Source organism: Cyanistes caeruleus, chromosome Z, assembly GCF_971803275.1.
Source record: "Cyanistes caeruleus chromosome Z, bCyaCae1.hap1.1, whole genome shotgun sequence".
In the NCBI taxonomy this organism is placed as follows: domain Eukaryota; kingdom Metazoa; phylum Chordata; class Aves; order Passeriformes; family Paridae; genus Cyanistes; species Cyanistes caeruleus.
This window is the reverse complement of record NC_141732.1, coordinates 23,315,395-23,333,335: the sequence shown is the minus strand read 5'-3', so window position 1 is coordinate 23,333,335 and position 17,941 is coordinate 23,315,395. Positions and strand designations below refer to the sequence as shown.

General features: G+C 39.5%; 1 protein-coding gene across 3 annotated transcripts in view; it reads left to right on the top strand.

Annotated features, from left to right (window-relative positions):
* The first annotated feature begins 2,895 nt into the window (after positions 1 to 2,895).
* DTWD2 (DTW motif tRNA-uridine aminocarboxypropyltransferase 2) overlaps positions 2,896 to 17,941 on the top strand; it is a 69,549-nt gene continuing 54,503 nt past the window's right edge. The window contains exon 1 of one of the 3 annotated variants that reach the window (XM_086868509.1): positions 2,896 to 3,104. In XM_086868509.1, the coding sequence (XP_086724635.1) occupies positions 2,974 to 3,104 (131 nt within the window). In that variant the 5' untranslated portion in view covers positions 2,896 to 2,973. Of the gene's footprint in view, positions 3,105 to 4,149; positions 5,813 to 17,941 lie in introns of those variants that run through there. The other 2 variants (XM_086868510.1, XM_086868511.1) reach the window with 2 other exon arrangements.

The window sequence follows — 17,941 nt, the reverse complement described above, 5'->3', positions numbered from 1 at the left end:
CTGCCATGGAAGAACATTATATATGAGGACACAAAGAAAACAAAAGAAAAAATATAATGTATCCAGCAGGATTTCAAATTACTTATGCTGGTATTTGAAACTCTGAGTCAAACCAGGCAGTAGAAACATGTGACTTGGAATTAAACTGGGTAAAGCTGCCTGGAAACTACACCTGCTATTTGAATATGCTTCTTTGAGAACTGCCATCCTGACAGCTTTTTCACATCTCTCAAAATAAATGTATATTAAATTTGAACTTCTTGGCAGGTAAGTGATTTTTGTTGATTTGTAGCAGTGGGAAATGTAATTTGTTCTTACTCAGTAAGGGCTAGCCCTAAAATAAAATAAATACTAAATCCTAGAATAAAAGAGAAATGGTTTATATAAAGATGCAGAAGAGATTGGAAATGCAGAAGAATGGTACTTTCCACAAAATTTAATGGATTTTCCACACTGAGTCACTAGACACGTGACCATTTATTATCCCAAAAAGGGAACAGTGCAGTACATCAAATGTATTAAGTGCAAGCAAGAAGCTCCAAGTCACACCATCATTCAGGTCTGTAAATTTACAAATTGCAAACATTGGTCCAAAGAGATGCTGCAAATTTCTCAGGTTTCTAATATGATGGTGGATGTGTTAATTTGCACTCAAGTCTGCACATTAAATACTCAATCTATTTATGCATTAAAAAGATAGTGTGAACATAAACACTTAGCCTGTATTAGCCTGCAAAGGATTATCAAGATCTGCCATAAAACGTATTTTACTTTTCATCTTAGACTTAAATACTCAGTCATTTTTCCTCTTAAATACCTCTTTATTCAAACAAGGTGTTTTGGCTAAAAAATAATGCTTCCAATATTTAAAAATTAGTATTTAGTGTCAGATTTGTAGTTCTTTGGCCCTTAGTGGGAGAAGATGCTTTGAAACAACACAGGTATAGCAAACGCTAGCTCTGTTTAAAAAAATTAAAATGCTAAGGCTCAGCTGGCTTTTAATCCCTTCTACTGTTGTTGGTGGTTCAGAACAGCAGTGTTTTACTAACAGAAACCCTCTGCCCTCAAGCCTAGCTTTTAGTCATGGTCAGGTTATCCTAGTCTGACCTCATGTTTCCATTTTCCTTCAGTTTCACCTGACTCATTTTTGCTCCTCAGACATACACATATGGAGAAAAGCATCCTCTCTCTGCTGAACCTCTCCACATTCACTTCCACATTCACCCCTTTCCTTGGCAACAAAACTACTTCACACCAAGTTACTGTTACATTTATTTTAGGCACCTATATGCAGACCTATTTTCTTCTTTTGTGTGGCCCAGAACAGATTACAATGGTTTACTTTCTTTTTAAGCTGATTATACTTGGCAGAGCAGATAAAAAATTCAAGTCTTTGGAGACTTGTGGAAAGCTGTGAAGGCATATCCAGGCTGCTGCTGGTAGCCCTGCCTGGGGACCCTTCTCAGTAACATGGAACTAGGAAAGTAGTAATTAATACTTCTTGTCCTGTCCACATCAGCTGTGATCCTTCTAACAATAGGCCTAAATAAGCTGTTTGTAGGTTATAACAATTTACCTCATGATGTGGCTTTCAGCTTAATAAAAAAGTTTCAGCCTTCCCCACCACCCACATTAGTATCCCTGTCCTAAATTAGGTGGTCTATAATACCAAGAAATAGATAGCTTTATAATTTAGAATTTGCATAGTGGCATTTTCCCTTTTACCTAGGATTTTTTTTTCCAGTTTGCTTCTTTGGGCTTTTTTGTTTGTTTGTTTTGTTTTTGTTTAATTTATAATGCAAAAGTATATAGCCAGCTTCAGAATCAGTGGTCTCTTATTTTGTTTTTCAGTCTTGTGAGGAAAATGTATTTTAATAGCTACGCAAGAAAATTAATGTATGTGTACCTTCAGCTACAAATACAAAAGTACAATACAAAAATATACAACTTAAAAGCAAAACTACGCAAATATTTTCCATGAATCTAATACCAGGAGGCCTGAATTACATCAAACGGCCCTGATGATTGTAAATACGCAAACGCAATACAGTTTATTTTGGATACAGAACAGAAAACAGGAAATAATACAACCGGCCCACTCATCTGCTGATGCTAATTTCAGGAGAGGATCTCTTTTGTGGAAATTTACTGGCTGCTGTATTTCAATAGATTTCTAATGTAAACTGCAACAACTTTGGAGTTGAATTTCACTGTACTGTGTAGTGGACTCCAACAGATTCAACTTATTAACATATCTACCTTAATGATCACAGTATGACTTACATTTTGTCTTGTGCTGCAGAAACTCTCCCGGAGTTGTGTAAGCCCAGGACATAAGGAATCTAGAGCATGGGAAGTCCTGAACACCTACTCTGCAGCACTTGGAATAAAACATCAATTTAAGTGGTAAGACGATTACTTAACAACCATAAGTTTGACGCAGAGCGGGGCGCTGTTCGCTCCAGGCCTGAGCTACTTGTCGGTCTCTCGGGGGTGCCGGTACCCGTGAGGTGAGAGCGGTGGCAGGGGCGAGCAGGAGTTCCTGGTTCCCCGTTCCCGGCTCCCTGTTCCTGGCGGGATGAGGCTCACCCGGTCCCGGTTCCGGTTCTGGTCCCGGTTCCGGTTCTGGTCCCGGTCCCGGTTCCGGTCCCGGTTCCGGTTCCGGTCCCGATCCCGGTCCCGGTCCCGGTCCCGGTCCCGGTCCCGGTCCCGGCACTGCCTGGGAAGGCCCAGCGGCTCCGCGCGACTGCCGCGTGCCGGCAGCGCCGCCTACCGGTCGCTCCCCGCTGCGCAGAGCGAGCGCCCGGCATTGGCACCGCCCCAGTGGGCGGGGCTCCACATGCGCTTCGGGCACTCCCATTGGATGAGTCCCGGGAAGGGGCGGTGCCGCTTCCTCACGTGAGCGGGCCGCGCTCTCGCCTCCCCGGTGGTGCCCCCTGGCGGTGGGCGGCCTCGCGGTCTCGCCACGCCGGCATGGAGGGGAGCAGCGGCGGGGCGGATCCGGGCCCAGCCACGGCCCCGGGCGGGGAGGGCGAGGGCTGCGAGGGGCTGTGGGAGCTGCCGGTGGAGCGCTGCGAGAGGCGGCCCGTGTGCGGGCGCTGCAGGTGACGCGGGCGTGGGGCCGCGGAGGTGCCGTGGAGCCAGTGGGTCCCGCCCCGCTCTCTGTGAGGCGGCGCCGAGGCCCCTGGCGGGCGCGGGTCGGTGTCTCGGCAGGGACTGGGTCGTCCTCAGTGACCCCCTCACAGAGCGGGTCGGTGTGAGCGGCGTCGCGCTCGCCCTCTGCGCCTTCCAGCGCCTATGGCATCTCACAGTCTTGGAACGGGTCAGGCTGGGAGGGACGGCAAGGGGTCATCTGGTTCTGCGGCCGTGCTCCAGCAGGGCCATCCCAAAGCACACGGCAAAGGATTGCACCTACATGGTTCTTGGATATTCCCAGTGACGGAGACTCCACAACCTCTCCAGACAATCCGTGCCAGACACAGTAGAGATGTTCTTCCTCGTGTTCAGGTGGAACTTCGTGTGCGTCAGTTTGTGCCTGTTGGCCTGCAGCCGTCATATCCTAAAGGCGTGTACGCACCTCTTGTGTAGCAAAAACACGAGTTAACTCTGAATTAATTTAACATGAATTAACTCTGTTGTCCGAGGAGTGGGTAAATATGGTAGGGAATACCTAGAGGCTCAGCTTAAAGAGGATGCTGCACCTTTTCTCTGTATGGTCACCTTTGAAAAGCAAAGAGGATGGGGGAGATTTGTCCCCTCAGTGCCGTGCAGTGAGGCATGTGGAACTTCACTATGGCTGGGCAGTGTTTGGTGCTTTGTCAAAAGTAAATGAGAAACTAGTCTTACCTAACAGCTTTTCAGCTAGTTTTGACATTTATAGCATAAATGCATGTGCTGTAATACAGCGAGTATTATTGGTTAATACAACTTGTTAATTCAGATATCTTTTTGAAGCAGGCAGTGACTGTCTTAACAGAAATACCTCACAATCTGATTTTATGCTTATGTAGGTATGTCCTTTTAGTGAAGTGAGTGCAGGTTCCTGAACTGAAATGCTTGTGAATAACTGCCAAAGAAAAAAAGGCTTCTCAACACCTCTACTCATTCATCTGTTCCTGGTCATTGTGTGAATTGAGTGGAAAGGCATGTGATTTTGCTAACTGTGTAGTTGTAGTGTCTTTCAAGGGTCAGAGTTTGGAAGCTTATTGCTGGTGAGTTTCCTCTATGTAAGCTGTAATAAAAAGTATGTATTGTAAAAGTCATGTTTTTTGTAAGTGATCACTATTGGAAAAAGTAGTCATAAGCAATAGTTGATGCTCAGAAATGAAAACCAAGCAGATGAGTGACACTTGCCTTTTGCTGCGCTCTTTTTCTCCAATGACTTACAGCCCAAAGAATTTCTTGAGCTGGATGTGGTTTTGTATCTAATGCCCCCCAGTAAATATAGGGTTTTTTTTGGGATGTGAATTTCTCCAGTCCTGCTTAAACCCATGTAAATTCCATGTATCAGCAACATCTGACTAGTAAAGACACATCATAGGCCTACAAACCGCAGTGGGGAAGAATTGCCTTTTAGTTTATTTTGTCTGTGGCTTTCACCTTCCTCCCTTGCACACAGTATTCCAGGTGTGAGCAAGCCAGCTGGAGATTTATACCTTGGTTGATGTCATTCCTTACTGAGCGTTTTAATGTTGAGTTATTTTAAAATGCCTGTTGAGTACTGCTGTTATTGTATGTTTTGTTAGTGTGTTTCACAATATCTACTTTAGTTCCTTCAATTTTGAACAGATTCTCAGATGAGTCCCGTGCAAAAATCGTTTCTAGAATAGGTATCTCTCTGTTTTCTTTCATAGTAAACGTGATGCAAAGTATTTATTCAGCTTTTCATTACCATGAGGAGTATTACAACACCAGCTTCCTAAAGAGCTGTGGATGAATTATGTCTCCTTGTGAGGAGCTTGGGAACAGTGAGCACAGAAACGGAAAGAAATGTAGGGGCAGAGAAACCAAGGAGGTGAAAAGACCACAGAGCTACTTTTTAAGATAATTGTTGTTTTGTTGTTTTTTTTTGTGGTGGTGACAATGCAAGAATAAATTGTAGTACATTCAGTGCATTTTTTTGCACTATATCCCCTCCATGGTATTCTTCAGGATTATAGCTAAACTTTGTTTTTCATTGATCATTACATTCTGTGTAATGTGACATGGAGTCAAAGTGGGTAAGGCTAAGGTGCCTCATGGGAAACAGTATTACTCTTAACAGTATCATATTGGTTGGGGCCAGGTATATTTAATTGACTTCCTCAATTTTCTGCACTACAGATTTTTGTTGTAAGGTACCTTAATGGATGTGATTAAGGTCTTAATTTAGTACAAAAGCATGGAAGATTGGGTTCTCTTTAGTATTAGTTGGTGATTCCTCAGAGGAGCTGACTTCGGGTTCTGATTTTTTTTTAGATATGCCAAGATAGCTGATTGACAACTTGCTAACAAGTGCTCAGTCAGTCAAGATGTGAAATAGAAATGTGGGAGTAAGGTAGATAAATTTCCCTTTTGGATAATGTGAATGACACTGGAGTGTCCTGAAGGAACAGGATGTTTCTAAGTGTTACGTATTTGAGACTTTATATTGCCTGTGGGGCTGATGGGGAAAACATTAGCATTTGGAATAACTTTTGATGGAGAATTTGAATGAAATAATGTAATACAATTTTACATTTTGAAGGTTTGTTTATGTAAGTGCCAGTTAAAAGAAAAAGTGTAAAATGATCCTCTTTGGTGTTTGAGATGGCAAGCAGCTGATGCAAATGAGGTATGTGCAGTTGACTGTTTTATTATTTGGGAGAGAATTTAATACATTGTCTGTTTGCCTAAACCAAAAGGTTAATGATGATAAACTTTGAATCGATAACTTCTTAAGGTTTGCATAGCTGACTAAAGTATTCTACTTGCTTTCAGAAGTTCCAGCCTCACACCCAAACATTTAAATAGGAGAATAGCTTAATATAGTTTCCAAGTTGCTGTTAGCTAGAAAAACAAAATAAGCAGGCCCCACAACTGAAGTAATGTAGAACAACAATTTGATTTTGTGGTGTGATACTGATAGCAATTTAACATTGTGGAATTGTCTTTCTGTGGGTCAAATTTCACGTTTTCTAGCTACATGGTGTTCTGTTAGGGGAAAAGCTTTTCAATAGTTCAAGGCCCATGAATACACAATTGACTTCTTGCCACAAATCTTGACTGTACATGTGTGGAAAATTCCATTGTTATAGGAGAACTTCTGGGAAATATTTTCAGGAGAAATTATGACTTTAAACTGTGAATATTATGTGTCATCTCTGGGCATTGCTAGGTCTCTTGTAGGCCATCACAAATATGAACTGGTAACAGTCCTGTGTATTTGCAGGACAGGTTTATGTTGTGAAGTTGGGTTAACAACTGGTGTTCTCTCAGTTCTACTATTATATATACTGTGTTGCTGCATATGTATTTCAAGGGTGGGGGGCCTGTTGAGATCATCTTGGGTCCAGACCCCTGCTGAAGCAGGGCCAACTAGAGCAGGTTGCCCAGGACTGTGTCCAGCCTGGTTTTGAATATCTCCAAGGACGGAGACTCCACAACCGCTCTGGGAATTTCTTCCAGTGTTTGACTCCGTCTGTGTTTAGATGGAGTTTCATAGTTTACTTGTGTGTTTTGCCTCCTGCCCTGATAGTGGGTGCTCTTGAGAAGAGCCTGGCTTCATCTTCATTCCTTCCCATCAGTCATTTATATATAGGTATAACATCCTCCTTAGCCTTCTGTTTTCCAGGACAAAGAGTCCAAGTTCTCAGCTTCTTCTCATACAAAAAGCTCCAGTCCCTTAGTCATCTTTAGCTGTGTGCTGGACCTACTCCAGTAAGCTTGTTATTTTCTGGGAAGCTCAGATTTGGACGCAACACTCCAGATGTGTCCTTAGTAGTGTCGAGTAGAGAGGAAGGATCACCTCTCTTGACCTCCAGGCAGTGGTGTTAAATGCAGCCCAGTTTCCTATTGATGGCCTTTGTATCCAGGGCAGGGACAGTTTGCTGGCTCATGATTAGCCTTTCTGCCATTTCCTTCTCTACAGAGTTGTTTTCCAGCTAGCTGGTTCCAAAGATTGTATTGGTGCCTGGGGCTTTTACTCTTATGCAGGACTTTGCATTTACCTGTGTTGAAACTTCATGAGGTTCCTTCCAGCCCATTTCTCCAGCCTGTAAAGGTCTATCCTGCCAGAAGCCAGTATTCCCAGATAGGGTTCTTCTAGATGTGTACTGTCTAAGTTACCCTAGAAGGGAATGTGTGGGTTGAACCCAGCTCAAACCTTTTGCGCTTTTTGAAGTTAATTTTGTGTTTGTTCAGCTTTTGTACTACGCTAAGACATGTGAATACTTTTTCCATGCTGGTCTGGCTGGGTCAGGGAGATAATAGTCTCTATTGATTTTCTTAGTGGGGGCCATTTACACAAACAATTGATCTACAGGGCAGTAGATTATCTAAAGCAAAGGCCACCCTCCAGTCCCCTTTGTGTTGAAATAAGTCCAGCTTCCTTTGTGATAGCCAGGGTAACTTCCTACATTTTTTTCTGAACTTTTTCCTGAAAGGGTTGTTTATCGTCTTTCACACCTTTGGATGGCCACTGAGGGTGCCAGCATACAGGTCAGTGATGAAGAGCTTAAATGGCTTGGCCTAAGTGTCAATGTCTGGGCTACTTCACTAGCAGCTTGCCACCCTCCAGCTGGACTTTATCCCACTGGTCATGTCCTCAGCACCTGGCTGTTGAGCCAGTTCTTTTCACTGTCACTTTATTCACATGGTACTTTATCAGCTTGTCCAGGAGGATGAGATACTGTCAGAAGAATTACCAAAGCTGAGGTGAGCATTTACTGCTTTCCTCTCATCCACCAAGGTAGTCACCTCATTATAGAGGACCATCAAAGTTGATCAAATGGGATTTTTCCCTTTGTAGATACATCTGACTACTCTCAATACCCTTCTTTTTCTTTTGTTTGTTTAAAAATGATTTCCATGAGGATTTTCTCATCTGTCTCCCCAGGGTTTGATGTAAGGCTGACTGACTTACACTTTCCTGGACCTTTTTGCAGAGAGGAGTGACATTTGCTTTTTTTCAGACTTCAGCAGCCTCTCTTGTTATCTGGATATCATCAAAACTGTCCTTGTAATAGTGTCAATCAGCTCCCTTAACATGCAAGAATGCTCCAAAAAGGATCTATCGCATGGAAAGGCTGAGTGATGGTGGCAGCACTGCTGTGATTACCCTGTAGCTCATGGTGAAGCCATGTGAAGTGGGCTGTCCACCCACAGCTCATAGAAATCCGTGGTGGAGCAGTGCTCCATCTGCAGCTCTTGGAGAACTCCATACCAGAGCAGGTGGATGCCCAAAGGAGGCTGTGGTCTTGCGGGAAGTTTGGCTGGAGTAGACCCCTGGTAGGACCTATGGACCCATAGGGCAAGGAACCTGCATGGAAGCAGGTTTGCTGGTACGACCTGAGACCTTGTGGAAGGGACCCACACTGGTTCCAGTTCATGAAAAACTACAGCCAGGGGTAGGAGTTGTGTTGGAGAAGTTCATGGAGGACTGTCTCCTGTGGGAAGGGACACTGGATCAAGGGAAGACTGTGAGGAGTCCTCCCCTGACAACACTGCTGGGGAAGAGTGGGTGGAGAAACTGGGAGTGAAGTTGAGGCTGGGAAGAAAGGAGATGTGAGGGGAAGGTGCTTTTAGGATTTGTGTTTTGTTCTTGTTACCCTACTCTGATTAATATTAATTAAACCCATTTCTCTAAGTTTGGTGTTTGCCTGCTAAGGTAGTTGGTGAGTAATCTCTCCCTGTCCTTGTCTCGTCCCATGAATCTTTCATTATATTTTCTCCCCTGTTCAGCTGAGGAGGGAAGTGCTAGAGACTTTGGTGGGCATGTGGCACCTATCCAGGGTCAATCCACCACAGATAGCAAAGAGACAATTACAAATATGAGATCTGTCAGAAGAGCACAAGTGGCTGGTGATAAAATTTAGTTCTGAGATGAGGCAGTAACTGCTAGAGATAGTAATCTTTTGTAAGCACAAATCTGTCCTTTCAGTTCTTAATCATAGTCAAAGGTAATGTTACAAAGATGCTGTGTAGTACAGTTTATATGACTATCTCTAGACTCTTTGCAGCATCAGCGTTTGTGGAGAAAGATGTTTTCGTAAGTAGTAGTAGTTTGCAGATATGTCTAACAGAGTATGTGTGAAAAGTGATTCTGTTGATGAAATTAAGTCTTATATTTGCTTTTATATTTTTGTAGAAGGACATTTTAAGTAGCACAGCTCCAGTCTGAGGCTAGGGAAGAAGGGATTGCCTAGAAGGGAAGCACGGAAGAGAGGAGCTAGGTTTTTTAAAGGAGTTGTCTTTTAACAGGAGAGCGGGTGAATTGTTCTGTGTATGGCACTATAGCTGAAGGGGTCAGAAATTACTTACCTCTTAATAGATTTTTGGCCTATGGAACTAAATTTTCTTTCTTGTAACAATTTATTACTTTTCAAAAAATACAGTGCCTTTGCAAGTCTGTTGTATCCTTGTGTTGACCCAGTAATTGCTTGCATAGGTTTTCCAGAGTGTCCAAGTGTATTTTCATTAGAAGATGCTCAAGAAGATTTGAGGAATGTTAAAAGGGTGTCCTGAAATTACTTTATGGTAAAAAAGATGCCGAATTTACTGATTACAGATTAAGATGTAACTTGTTTGAAATTGATCAACTACAGCATATGTGATCTCTGTACCAGATTTTAAGCAGAATAGCTACAGGTAAGTGGAAAAATTATCAATGATTAGATTGGAAGTTCAATGACTTTTATAATCTTAATAAGCTTCTGGTAATGTTCCTTTAAATGATTGTAGTTTGCTTACTAAATTCTGTATCTTCTATTGGGTAGACTTATAAATATCAAGCTAAACATTGTTTATTTTTGTTCTTTGTTTAGCAGTTACTGTATATGCAGTAGTTTCTCATGCTGCTGTTTCGTTGGTCCGTATTACCAATAATGAATGGTGCCAGGGGTGTTGGTGAATTCAAGATTTTGTGACTTCACTGTTACTTATTTCTGCTGCACTAAATTTCAAAGGCATTTATTAATTTCCTGCTATATTGCGAGCAGCTTAATGAGTAGAGACTTTTTGAGGCTGCTTGTTTTGTGCCTCAGCTGACTTGGTTAGCATATTTTTTGATCTGTTAACATTAAAAAATGGAAAAAGAATATGTCAGGACAGCCACTTCGGGCTGTGGATAACTATAGGCTAATAGAAGCACATCCAAAGACAAGAACTACAGCAGAGAATAATCTTGTTAATTAAAACAATGTAGTACCTTTGATTGGCTTCTGTTCAGTAATTACAACAAGTACACCTTTTCCTTGGAGATGATAGTGTATTGTAAAAGAGGTTAGAAAATGTTTCAACATTGATCAAGCCTCCCAACTTTAATTGTAAGGAATACTAAAAATACCAGTGGTTATCTTCCTAGATTTGGTTTTGATTTTTGTAAACAGGACAAAGCAAAAACCTAAAAAAAGATGAATTTTACTTTCCATTCAGTGGAGGTTACAAAAGTAGCTGAAGACTGTTATCCTTATAGCCAAATAAGAATTAAGTTTAAGTGCAGCAAATCCAGTGATTTTTTATGTAATTTCTGTGGCTTGTGTCTGATATGGGCATAGATAAATTTCGGCACAGCGCTGTTTCTTTTGAGGAGAGCCAACCCTGACATATCCCTGAGTTTTTTTAATATGTAATGTATTCCAGAGGTTGTGTGAGCATCCTGTTACTGATTGGTCTCACTTCATTCAGATTATTTTCAGTTATCTGTTGTTTGCTTTTTCTTTTTTTTTCCTTTTTTTCCATTTTCTGTCAGTTTCAGGTTTGTTTTTAAAAAAGCTTTCCTGTCATTTCAGGTGTATCACTCAAATCTTCTTGCTTTGTTGAAACATGATGCCTAGAATTTTTTAAAATTTATTATTAAATACTATTTTATTTAATATTCTTAATAATATTATTATTTTTCGTTTAAAAATTAGTATTATTTTATTATTCCTTTCAGCTGTGGTGTCTGTTGGAGTCTTCTCTCTTCCTTTTAATGACTATATGTCATTCCACCTCCCGATCTCCCATTCACATTTATCTCTTGCAATGCACCTGCATGTCCCTTCCTAGTTTTTTTTTAATATCAAATATTGTTCTGAGCACTGGATTCGGTTTTCACTTGGCACTTTTATAGCTTTACCAGAGTTGTACTTTTGCTGTGCAAGCTCTGCTGAAATGTTCTTCATCAAAGTCTGTAATGCTTTTTGTTTGGAATAAATAATCCCAGTTAAGACTCGTAGATGTCTCAGCCTACTAGTTGTCTGTGTTGCTACTGGAAGCATACCTCTCTTTTGGCTTGTTAGACATAGTTAACAGATTTTTCTTCCCTCCAACTTTCTACATACAATTTCTGAGTTACACCAATTATGCCTATGATATATAGTACAAATTTATTTTAAAATTCTTATACTCAGTTCTTAAATCTATTTAGTATATCAATATGGAAAACTGCAAACTGTCTCTAACATACGATTTTTAATCTCAAATTTAGTTACATGGAAATGTCCAGCTGTATTAGTTATGTGAAGAATGTGTCCTTGCAGTTCTTGATTTTTGTTTCCCCATGAACACGTAAAGAAAATGTACCAAACGAGTCCTGGAGGCCTCATCCTATGGTTCTTCCAGCACAAAGGAGTAAACAGAAGGTCATGAACTTTTTTACCTAGTGAACAGTCAAATACTTAACTGTGGCTTATCTTTATTTCTTTCCACATGTTTTCCTTAGTTTTTATATATTTATATTTATTATAAAATTATATTTATTATAAAATACTTTTATTTTCTTATGGTATTATGGAAATTCTTGCCTGTGTTTCTGTTCAGCATTTTAGCATTTCTGTTTATTCCAAAAGTCCAGTTTAATGAAATTGAAACTGGGTGAATTGTACACTAGGGAGAGAATAAGTGGGTTTAATTGGAATGAATATGAAATGTTCAGGAATTCAATATTTTGATGCTTACGTCATATAGTGGAAAGAAAATGTTCCTTATCTAAAAAGCACCTAGAGTTTATAGGTTAATTAAGGATGCCAAACAGTCTGAGGAGATCTACTGCCGGAAAAGTTAATAAGTGCTAAGGCTAGTTTTGCTAACAGTGGGTTATTTTCTTAACAGCTGTAAGAAGGTAAATCAAGACAGTGATAATTTATAAAAGGACGATCGAAAAAAAAGTGATTTAGTGGTTCTTATGATTTTCTGTGTGTATGAAACAGTAGCAGTCCAACTCAGTTTTACAATGTATGGAACTTTTTCTTCCTGGTGTTTTTGAATTCAATGTTACATTTAAGCAATTTAGGAACGAGCCCCCTTTCCACCCTCCTCCCCCCTCCCCTTGCCCCTTGGTTTATTAGAATTTTTGGTTAGAACCTTTAGAAATTCTGTTAGAATTTTCAACAAATGAAGTTGTGAGGCTCTAAAATCATTAGAGTTTAAATTTATTTGTTGTTTTTCATAGAAGGGCTTGTTAATGGTATTTTCTAATAGGAAATTTCTTCATTAAAATACCAAAGAAGGATCAGTGAATTCCAATTGTGCTGATTCTTCTGGAGATCTAAGTCAAATTCTCCTTGAGCATCAAAATTCCTTTAAAAGCCTCAATGAATGAAAAGCAGGCAGCTAATACTGTAATATTCAGTTGATTTTAAGTGCCTTTTAGAATATGTCATCGCCAAGTAGGTTAAAAAGTAACCTCCATTGTACAACAAGCCTACTTACACCTATAGCTGCTTCATGCCTTACAAAACAAACAGGGATGTTGATGAATATGTGCTTTAAATTCAAGTAGTTTTAAAGATAAAGATATCTAGGCACCCAAATATCTTGGATCTTAGGTCTTTAAAACTGCTTCACTAATGTCTTTGGCGTTTATAGCGGTACAGTGGATATAATCTGTCAAACTCTATAAATAAAGTTGGTTACGCTTTAATGTAATTCTGTTCTAAGCCACTGCTTTAATTTTGTATTCTGTTCATGTTGGCAAATGCAGATTTTGTAACTGCTGGGAGAAGGGCTGGGGAGAAATTTTTTTAGGGCACTATCAGAGGACTAATGAAGTTGGGTACCACTAAAACAAATGCGGGTGGGGGACAAATGGAAGAGCAGCACACCCACCTTCTTTGACAGACTGGTTAATGAATTTAAGAATATCTAACCATGATGACATGTTCTGGTTCTGGTGTAAGAGGTGGTTATATTTGTCTGAATGTAAGAATATTAAGGGAGCGTTTGACAGTTTGCTACAAAAGTCAGACTGGGAAGATAGAGACTTGGGAATGGGTCTACAAAATAGACAAAATAAAGAGAGCGTCCTGGGCTGTTGAGCTCCAGCAATTGATAGTTCAGAGTAGGAGAAATCTTTGCTGGGAGTTTATGCTGTGGGCAGAGCTATTGAACGTGCTCCCAGTGCCCAGGTGGGTGGTGTGGAAAGCATGCACAGCCAGCTTGCAGGTGTCAGCCATGTGGAGAGAGCAATTGCTGTAATGCAGGAGGTTAAAGCTGCCATTTAGAGAAACACTGACAGCTGTCTATTTACGAGGAACCTCACAAAATTCAGCACATTCAAAGCTCAGTGCTCAGGGCTAAACAAGCCCTTGTATCACTGTCAGCCCTGGCCTGCAAGGGAGCCACTCTGCATCAGAGGTGGGCAGTAGGGTAAGTGTGGGCCAGTAGCATCCCCAGGTGGGAGAAGAGGCCCTGTCCTGTCTGTTTCAATCAGAACGTATCTGTGTCTCAGCTTCACAAAAATATGAATTACACGTTTTGAGAGTGGTTAAATGCTAGAGCTGGTTGCCTGGTGGGACTCTGGTAGGCTAAGATCAGTTGGCTCAAGGCCTTTGAAATTATGCCTGCTTTGAGTCCAAAGCTGTTCAATTCTGAATTATTTTATGAGTCTGTTTATGGCTTTGTACTGCTGTGCTCTGTTTAAATTAATACCAGTAGCCTCCTAGACCAAGCTATAATATTTTATGAGTGCAAAATAAGCTATTTTCTATTGTGATCCTTCTTGTTCCTGTCAGTCTCTTAATGAGGTTGTCAACTTCAGTCTTGTTTTTTGTTAACTTTCATAAGTATGCTTGCTAAATATATGCTACATTAGTAATAAAACTAGTGTTTCCAAGGTACATAAGAAAGTTTCATCTATGCAATGGACTTCCAACTTTCTTATTTGAAAGAAAGCATTATTGTGTATTTTTTCCTATGACATGAAGCCTGTAAAGCACTTTGAGTGGTAAAAATCAGTGTGGTTGTGAGGCTTGGTGTGGTGACTGCTATATTAAGCGTTAAAAAGCACTTGTGCTGAATTGGTTGTTTACCTTAAAAGCAGCATCTCCTGGTATCTGGAAGAAGCTTTAGAATGGCTCAATTCGATGACTGGTTAAATAAAATAAATGTTCTGTGTTCAGTAAAAATCAACTGAAGTTGATTTTTATTTAAAAAAAATGACTTTTTTACTGTAAATTACAGGTTCACTGTTTTTAAAATACATTATTCTGTTGCTTTATACCAGGAAACTGACTGGCTGCTTTTTAGTAAGATTGATGCTCGATCAGAGTGTATTTGAAGGGCTGCTATTCAGAAAAAGGACACTAGAGCGCAGTGTAGCATTTAAAGTGCCCTTACAGCAGAGCGGCATCAGCAGTCTGAACAGAACATTGTTTGCACACGGCCTTTTTTGTATGGTTTTGTAATGTTGAGTTATACTGAAGTTTTCTGAGCGTATAAACACAACTCCATTCTTCTACCATCTATGGTAGAAATGAATATTATACTCGAATGCTTTAATTGAAGATTGTATTTCATATTTAACTATTTTCCTAATAGAGGTTATTCATCATATAAAGCTCCATTAACTGCATGTTTTCTGGCATTCAGTTGAAGATGAACGAAATAATCTTTCTTTTAACAGGAGAATATATTTTTTAAAGGAGTTTTGTCTGATAGATGTTACCTACTTTTATGTTTATGCTAAAGATAACTTAGGGAATTCTGCTGTGTGTTCTGTTTTACCGTAATAAATTATAATAATACCTTCATTTAATAGTTAGGTTATTTTTTAGTTTTTGAAAGGAATGAAGGTTAAATTCATAGCTGGAAGTGACAGGATATAGCATTGTTGTGTGGATTGAGAGACACAAAAACTTAGCTGTTTTAACTTCTGAAAGATGTGTGGGCACTGAACCTGCTTTCATTAATAATCAATGATAGAATTTCCTTGATTTCATTTGGTGCAGAAGGGAGCTTTTAATTTTAACTCCCTTTTCATCTGCTTGTTTCAAAATAGGATTCAGACTTGGTGTTGTTATTAAAAAATAAAGTATACATTTCAATAGTTTCTGTGTTTAAAGCACTATATGATGAAGTTGCATAGGAGACTTAAATTTTAAATGTGAAAAGACCTATTGCTTTTGTGGTGATAGAAAGGGTGGCTTTATTGAAATTTGGTCAGTGCTTTTTAAAGACATTGTCGCTCATATTATTCAAATTTAAAACTGAATAAACCCTATAAGCTGTTTTATAGAAATTTGCTGTTAGAAGTTTTTATTCTTGCCTGCATAGGGTTTTGCAATGTTACCCATAATAACAAGTTGTAGTCATCCTTTTTTGATCAAGAAACAAACAACAACAAAACAACAGTGCAGGAAGATTTTAGGTAAATTTAACTTGAGATTTATAGACTGCAGTTACACAGCTTCAGTTGCTGTTTGAACCCCTCACTGCAACTGAAATGTACTGTCAGTGGCTTCTGTTAGCAGTGTCTTAATCTCAGTTTCCCTGTCTCACTGCAGAGTTAATTATGAACCTCTATTATACATGGGGTGCTAAAGAACCTGTGTTCCCTGACACCAAGCTAGCAGACTGAGAAGAGGGTGAGTCAGCCAGTTCCTGAGAGTCATCTGTGGAGGAGCTGTTTGTGCAGGCATGCAAGGGATTACCAATCCTACCAGACCCAAGATGCTGGTGCTGTATTGTTGGGGATTTTTATTTTTACTTTTTTGCCCTCTTTCTTGCTTGGATTGGTGGGTTCCTCTTTTCCCTGAGAAATTCTGAACTTTTTCATGAGACATTTTGGTGTCGTTTTTCAGCTTTTTTCTTTTCTTGTGGTAGCATCTAAACTTGTGAAACAGATTGGAAATTATAAAATGGCAATGTAAAATGTGAGTTTAACTTCTTAATGTCTTAATGGCACACTTTAAATGCCATTACAGCTTCACCTTCTTCAACAAATTTAAAGCTCTGCTAGCTGTCTGGCATCAAGCTTGTCAGGGTGCCAGGTATTTTGCCAGAGTGTGGAGCCAAGATGCATGAAAATGTCAACAATCTCAGGCTCATTAGTTTTTGGCTTTCCTGGCCTTTCTGTAATGACTGCTGTGCTGCATAAGCTAAATGCTATTTTATTTATTTACTCCTATTAGTTCCAGTGGAAACCACAGCCAACTTTAATGTAAACAGTTAAGCTGTTGAAAGAATGTTCTCCTATTGATTTGTTAATTTAAGTTATTTACAAGGGAAGCTGCCTGCCAAAGTCTGCTTCCCTGTAATAAGTTCAGAAAATGATACAGTGTGGATATTTTGTTCTTTTCTTCTTTGTACCTTTTCTCTTTTAAAGCACTAGAAGGTGTTTGTTGTATTGGATGTGTTTTGATTAGGCTTGTAAAGCTGCCATGAACATTCCAGGCTGAAAAAAAAAAATCCCCAAACTAACTTGTTTGTCCTTTATTTGTGATTTAATTAGTCAGGCAGAAAGGTTATTTGCCTTGGGAAATGGACACATGAGAACAGAGCACAACTTAAAAGCCTCTCATAAGGTTCACGCTGCCTTTGTCCACATTTTTGAATGTATTGATTTTTGTCTGTATATCTTCGGCATAAAAATATGCGAAAGATCACTCATTAAGGATAGTATGCTCTTATAGAATCCATATGCATGCTCTACTAAAGAACCTACTAATTTTGTTGGGTAACCTGTTGCTTCCTGTTGTAGTGTTAAAGTCTAAAGGAAATGTCCTAATTAGTTTAAAATTCTTCCAATGTAATTGCATGTCACTGCAGTGTTATAAACATAAGAGCCACTTCACCCATAATTGGTAATTCTCTAGATACTATGTCTTCGATATGTGCTGCTACTCATCATCCTGATGATGAGGATAAAATCTCTTGTACTATTCATTTAGTATTGAGAACCACTGTGAAAAATATGGTAATACAAAATAATAGAAGTTTGTAATGGTACATAAGCTATCAGATACTTGGAAGGAAAGATACTTCAGTAATTTTAGATATTTTTACGAATACACATTTTCTAAAGACAAATATATGTATGTTTATTTGCCTAATTTTTGAAGAACTGCACTAACTGATACAATTTTTCAAAACATAAGAAGGTGTTCCTTAATGAGAAGTCAGAGCTTGTCATGAGCTAAGTGACTGCTTCTGTCCCTTACTTCTGGAAAGTTGCCCTTTACATCTTAAATCTAGGAAGAATAAGATCTTGTAATCTTTGTTAGTGAGGCTTTTCAAATGTATTTCTACAGTTGTTCAAATCCAGACCAGTTGAACTTCAATGGAAATCATTACAAGCTGATAGTTGTTTGGTGCTAAAAGAAGAAATGAGTTGATAATGTAAATCCTATTTCTAGTAGCTGGCTGTCAACTGCTGAAAACTCAGCTGTTTTTGAGATAGATCTGTTGCTTTTTTTTTCCCAGTAAGAACTCAGGGTATAATCTCTGAAATATATTGGGTTGCTCTGAAAGTAAATGTTAAAATGGAAGCACATATAGCCTCTAC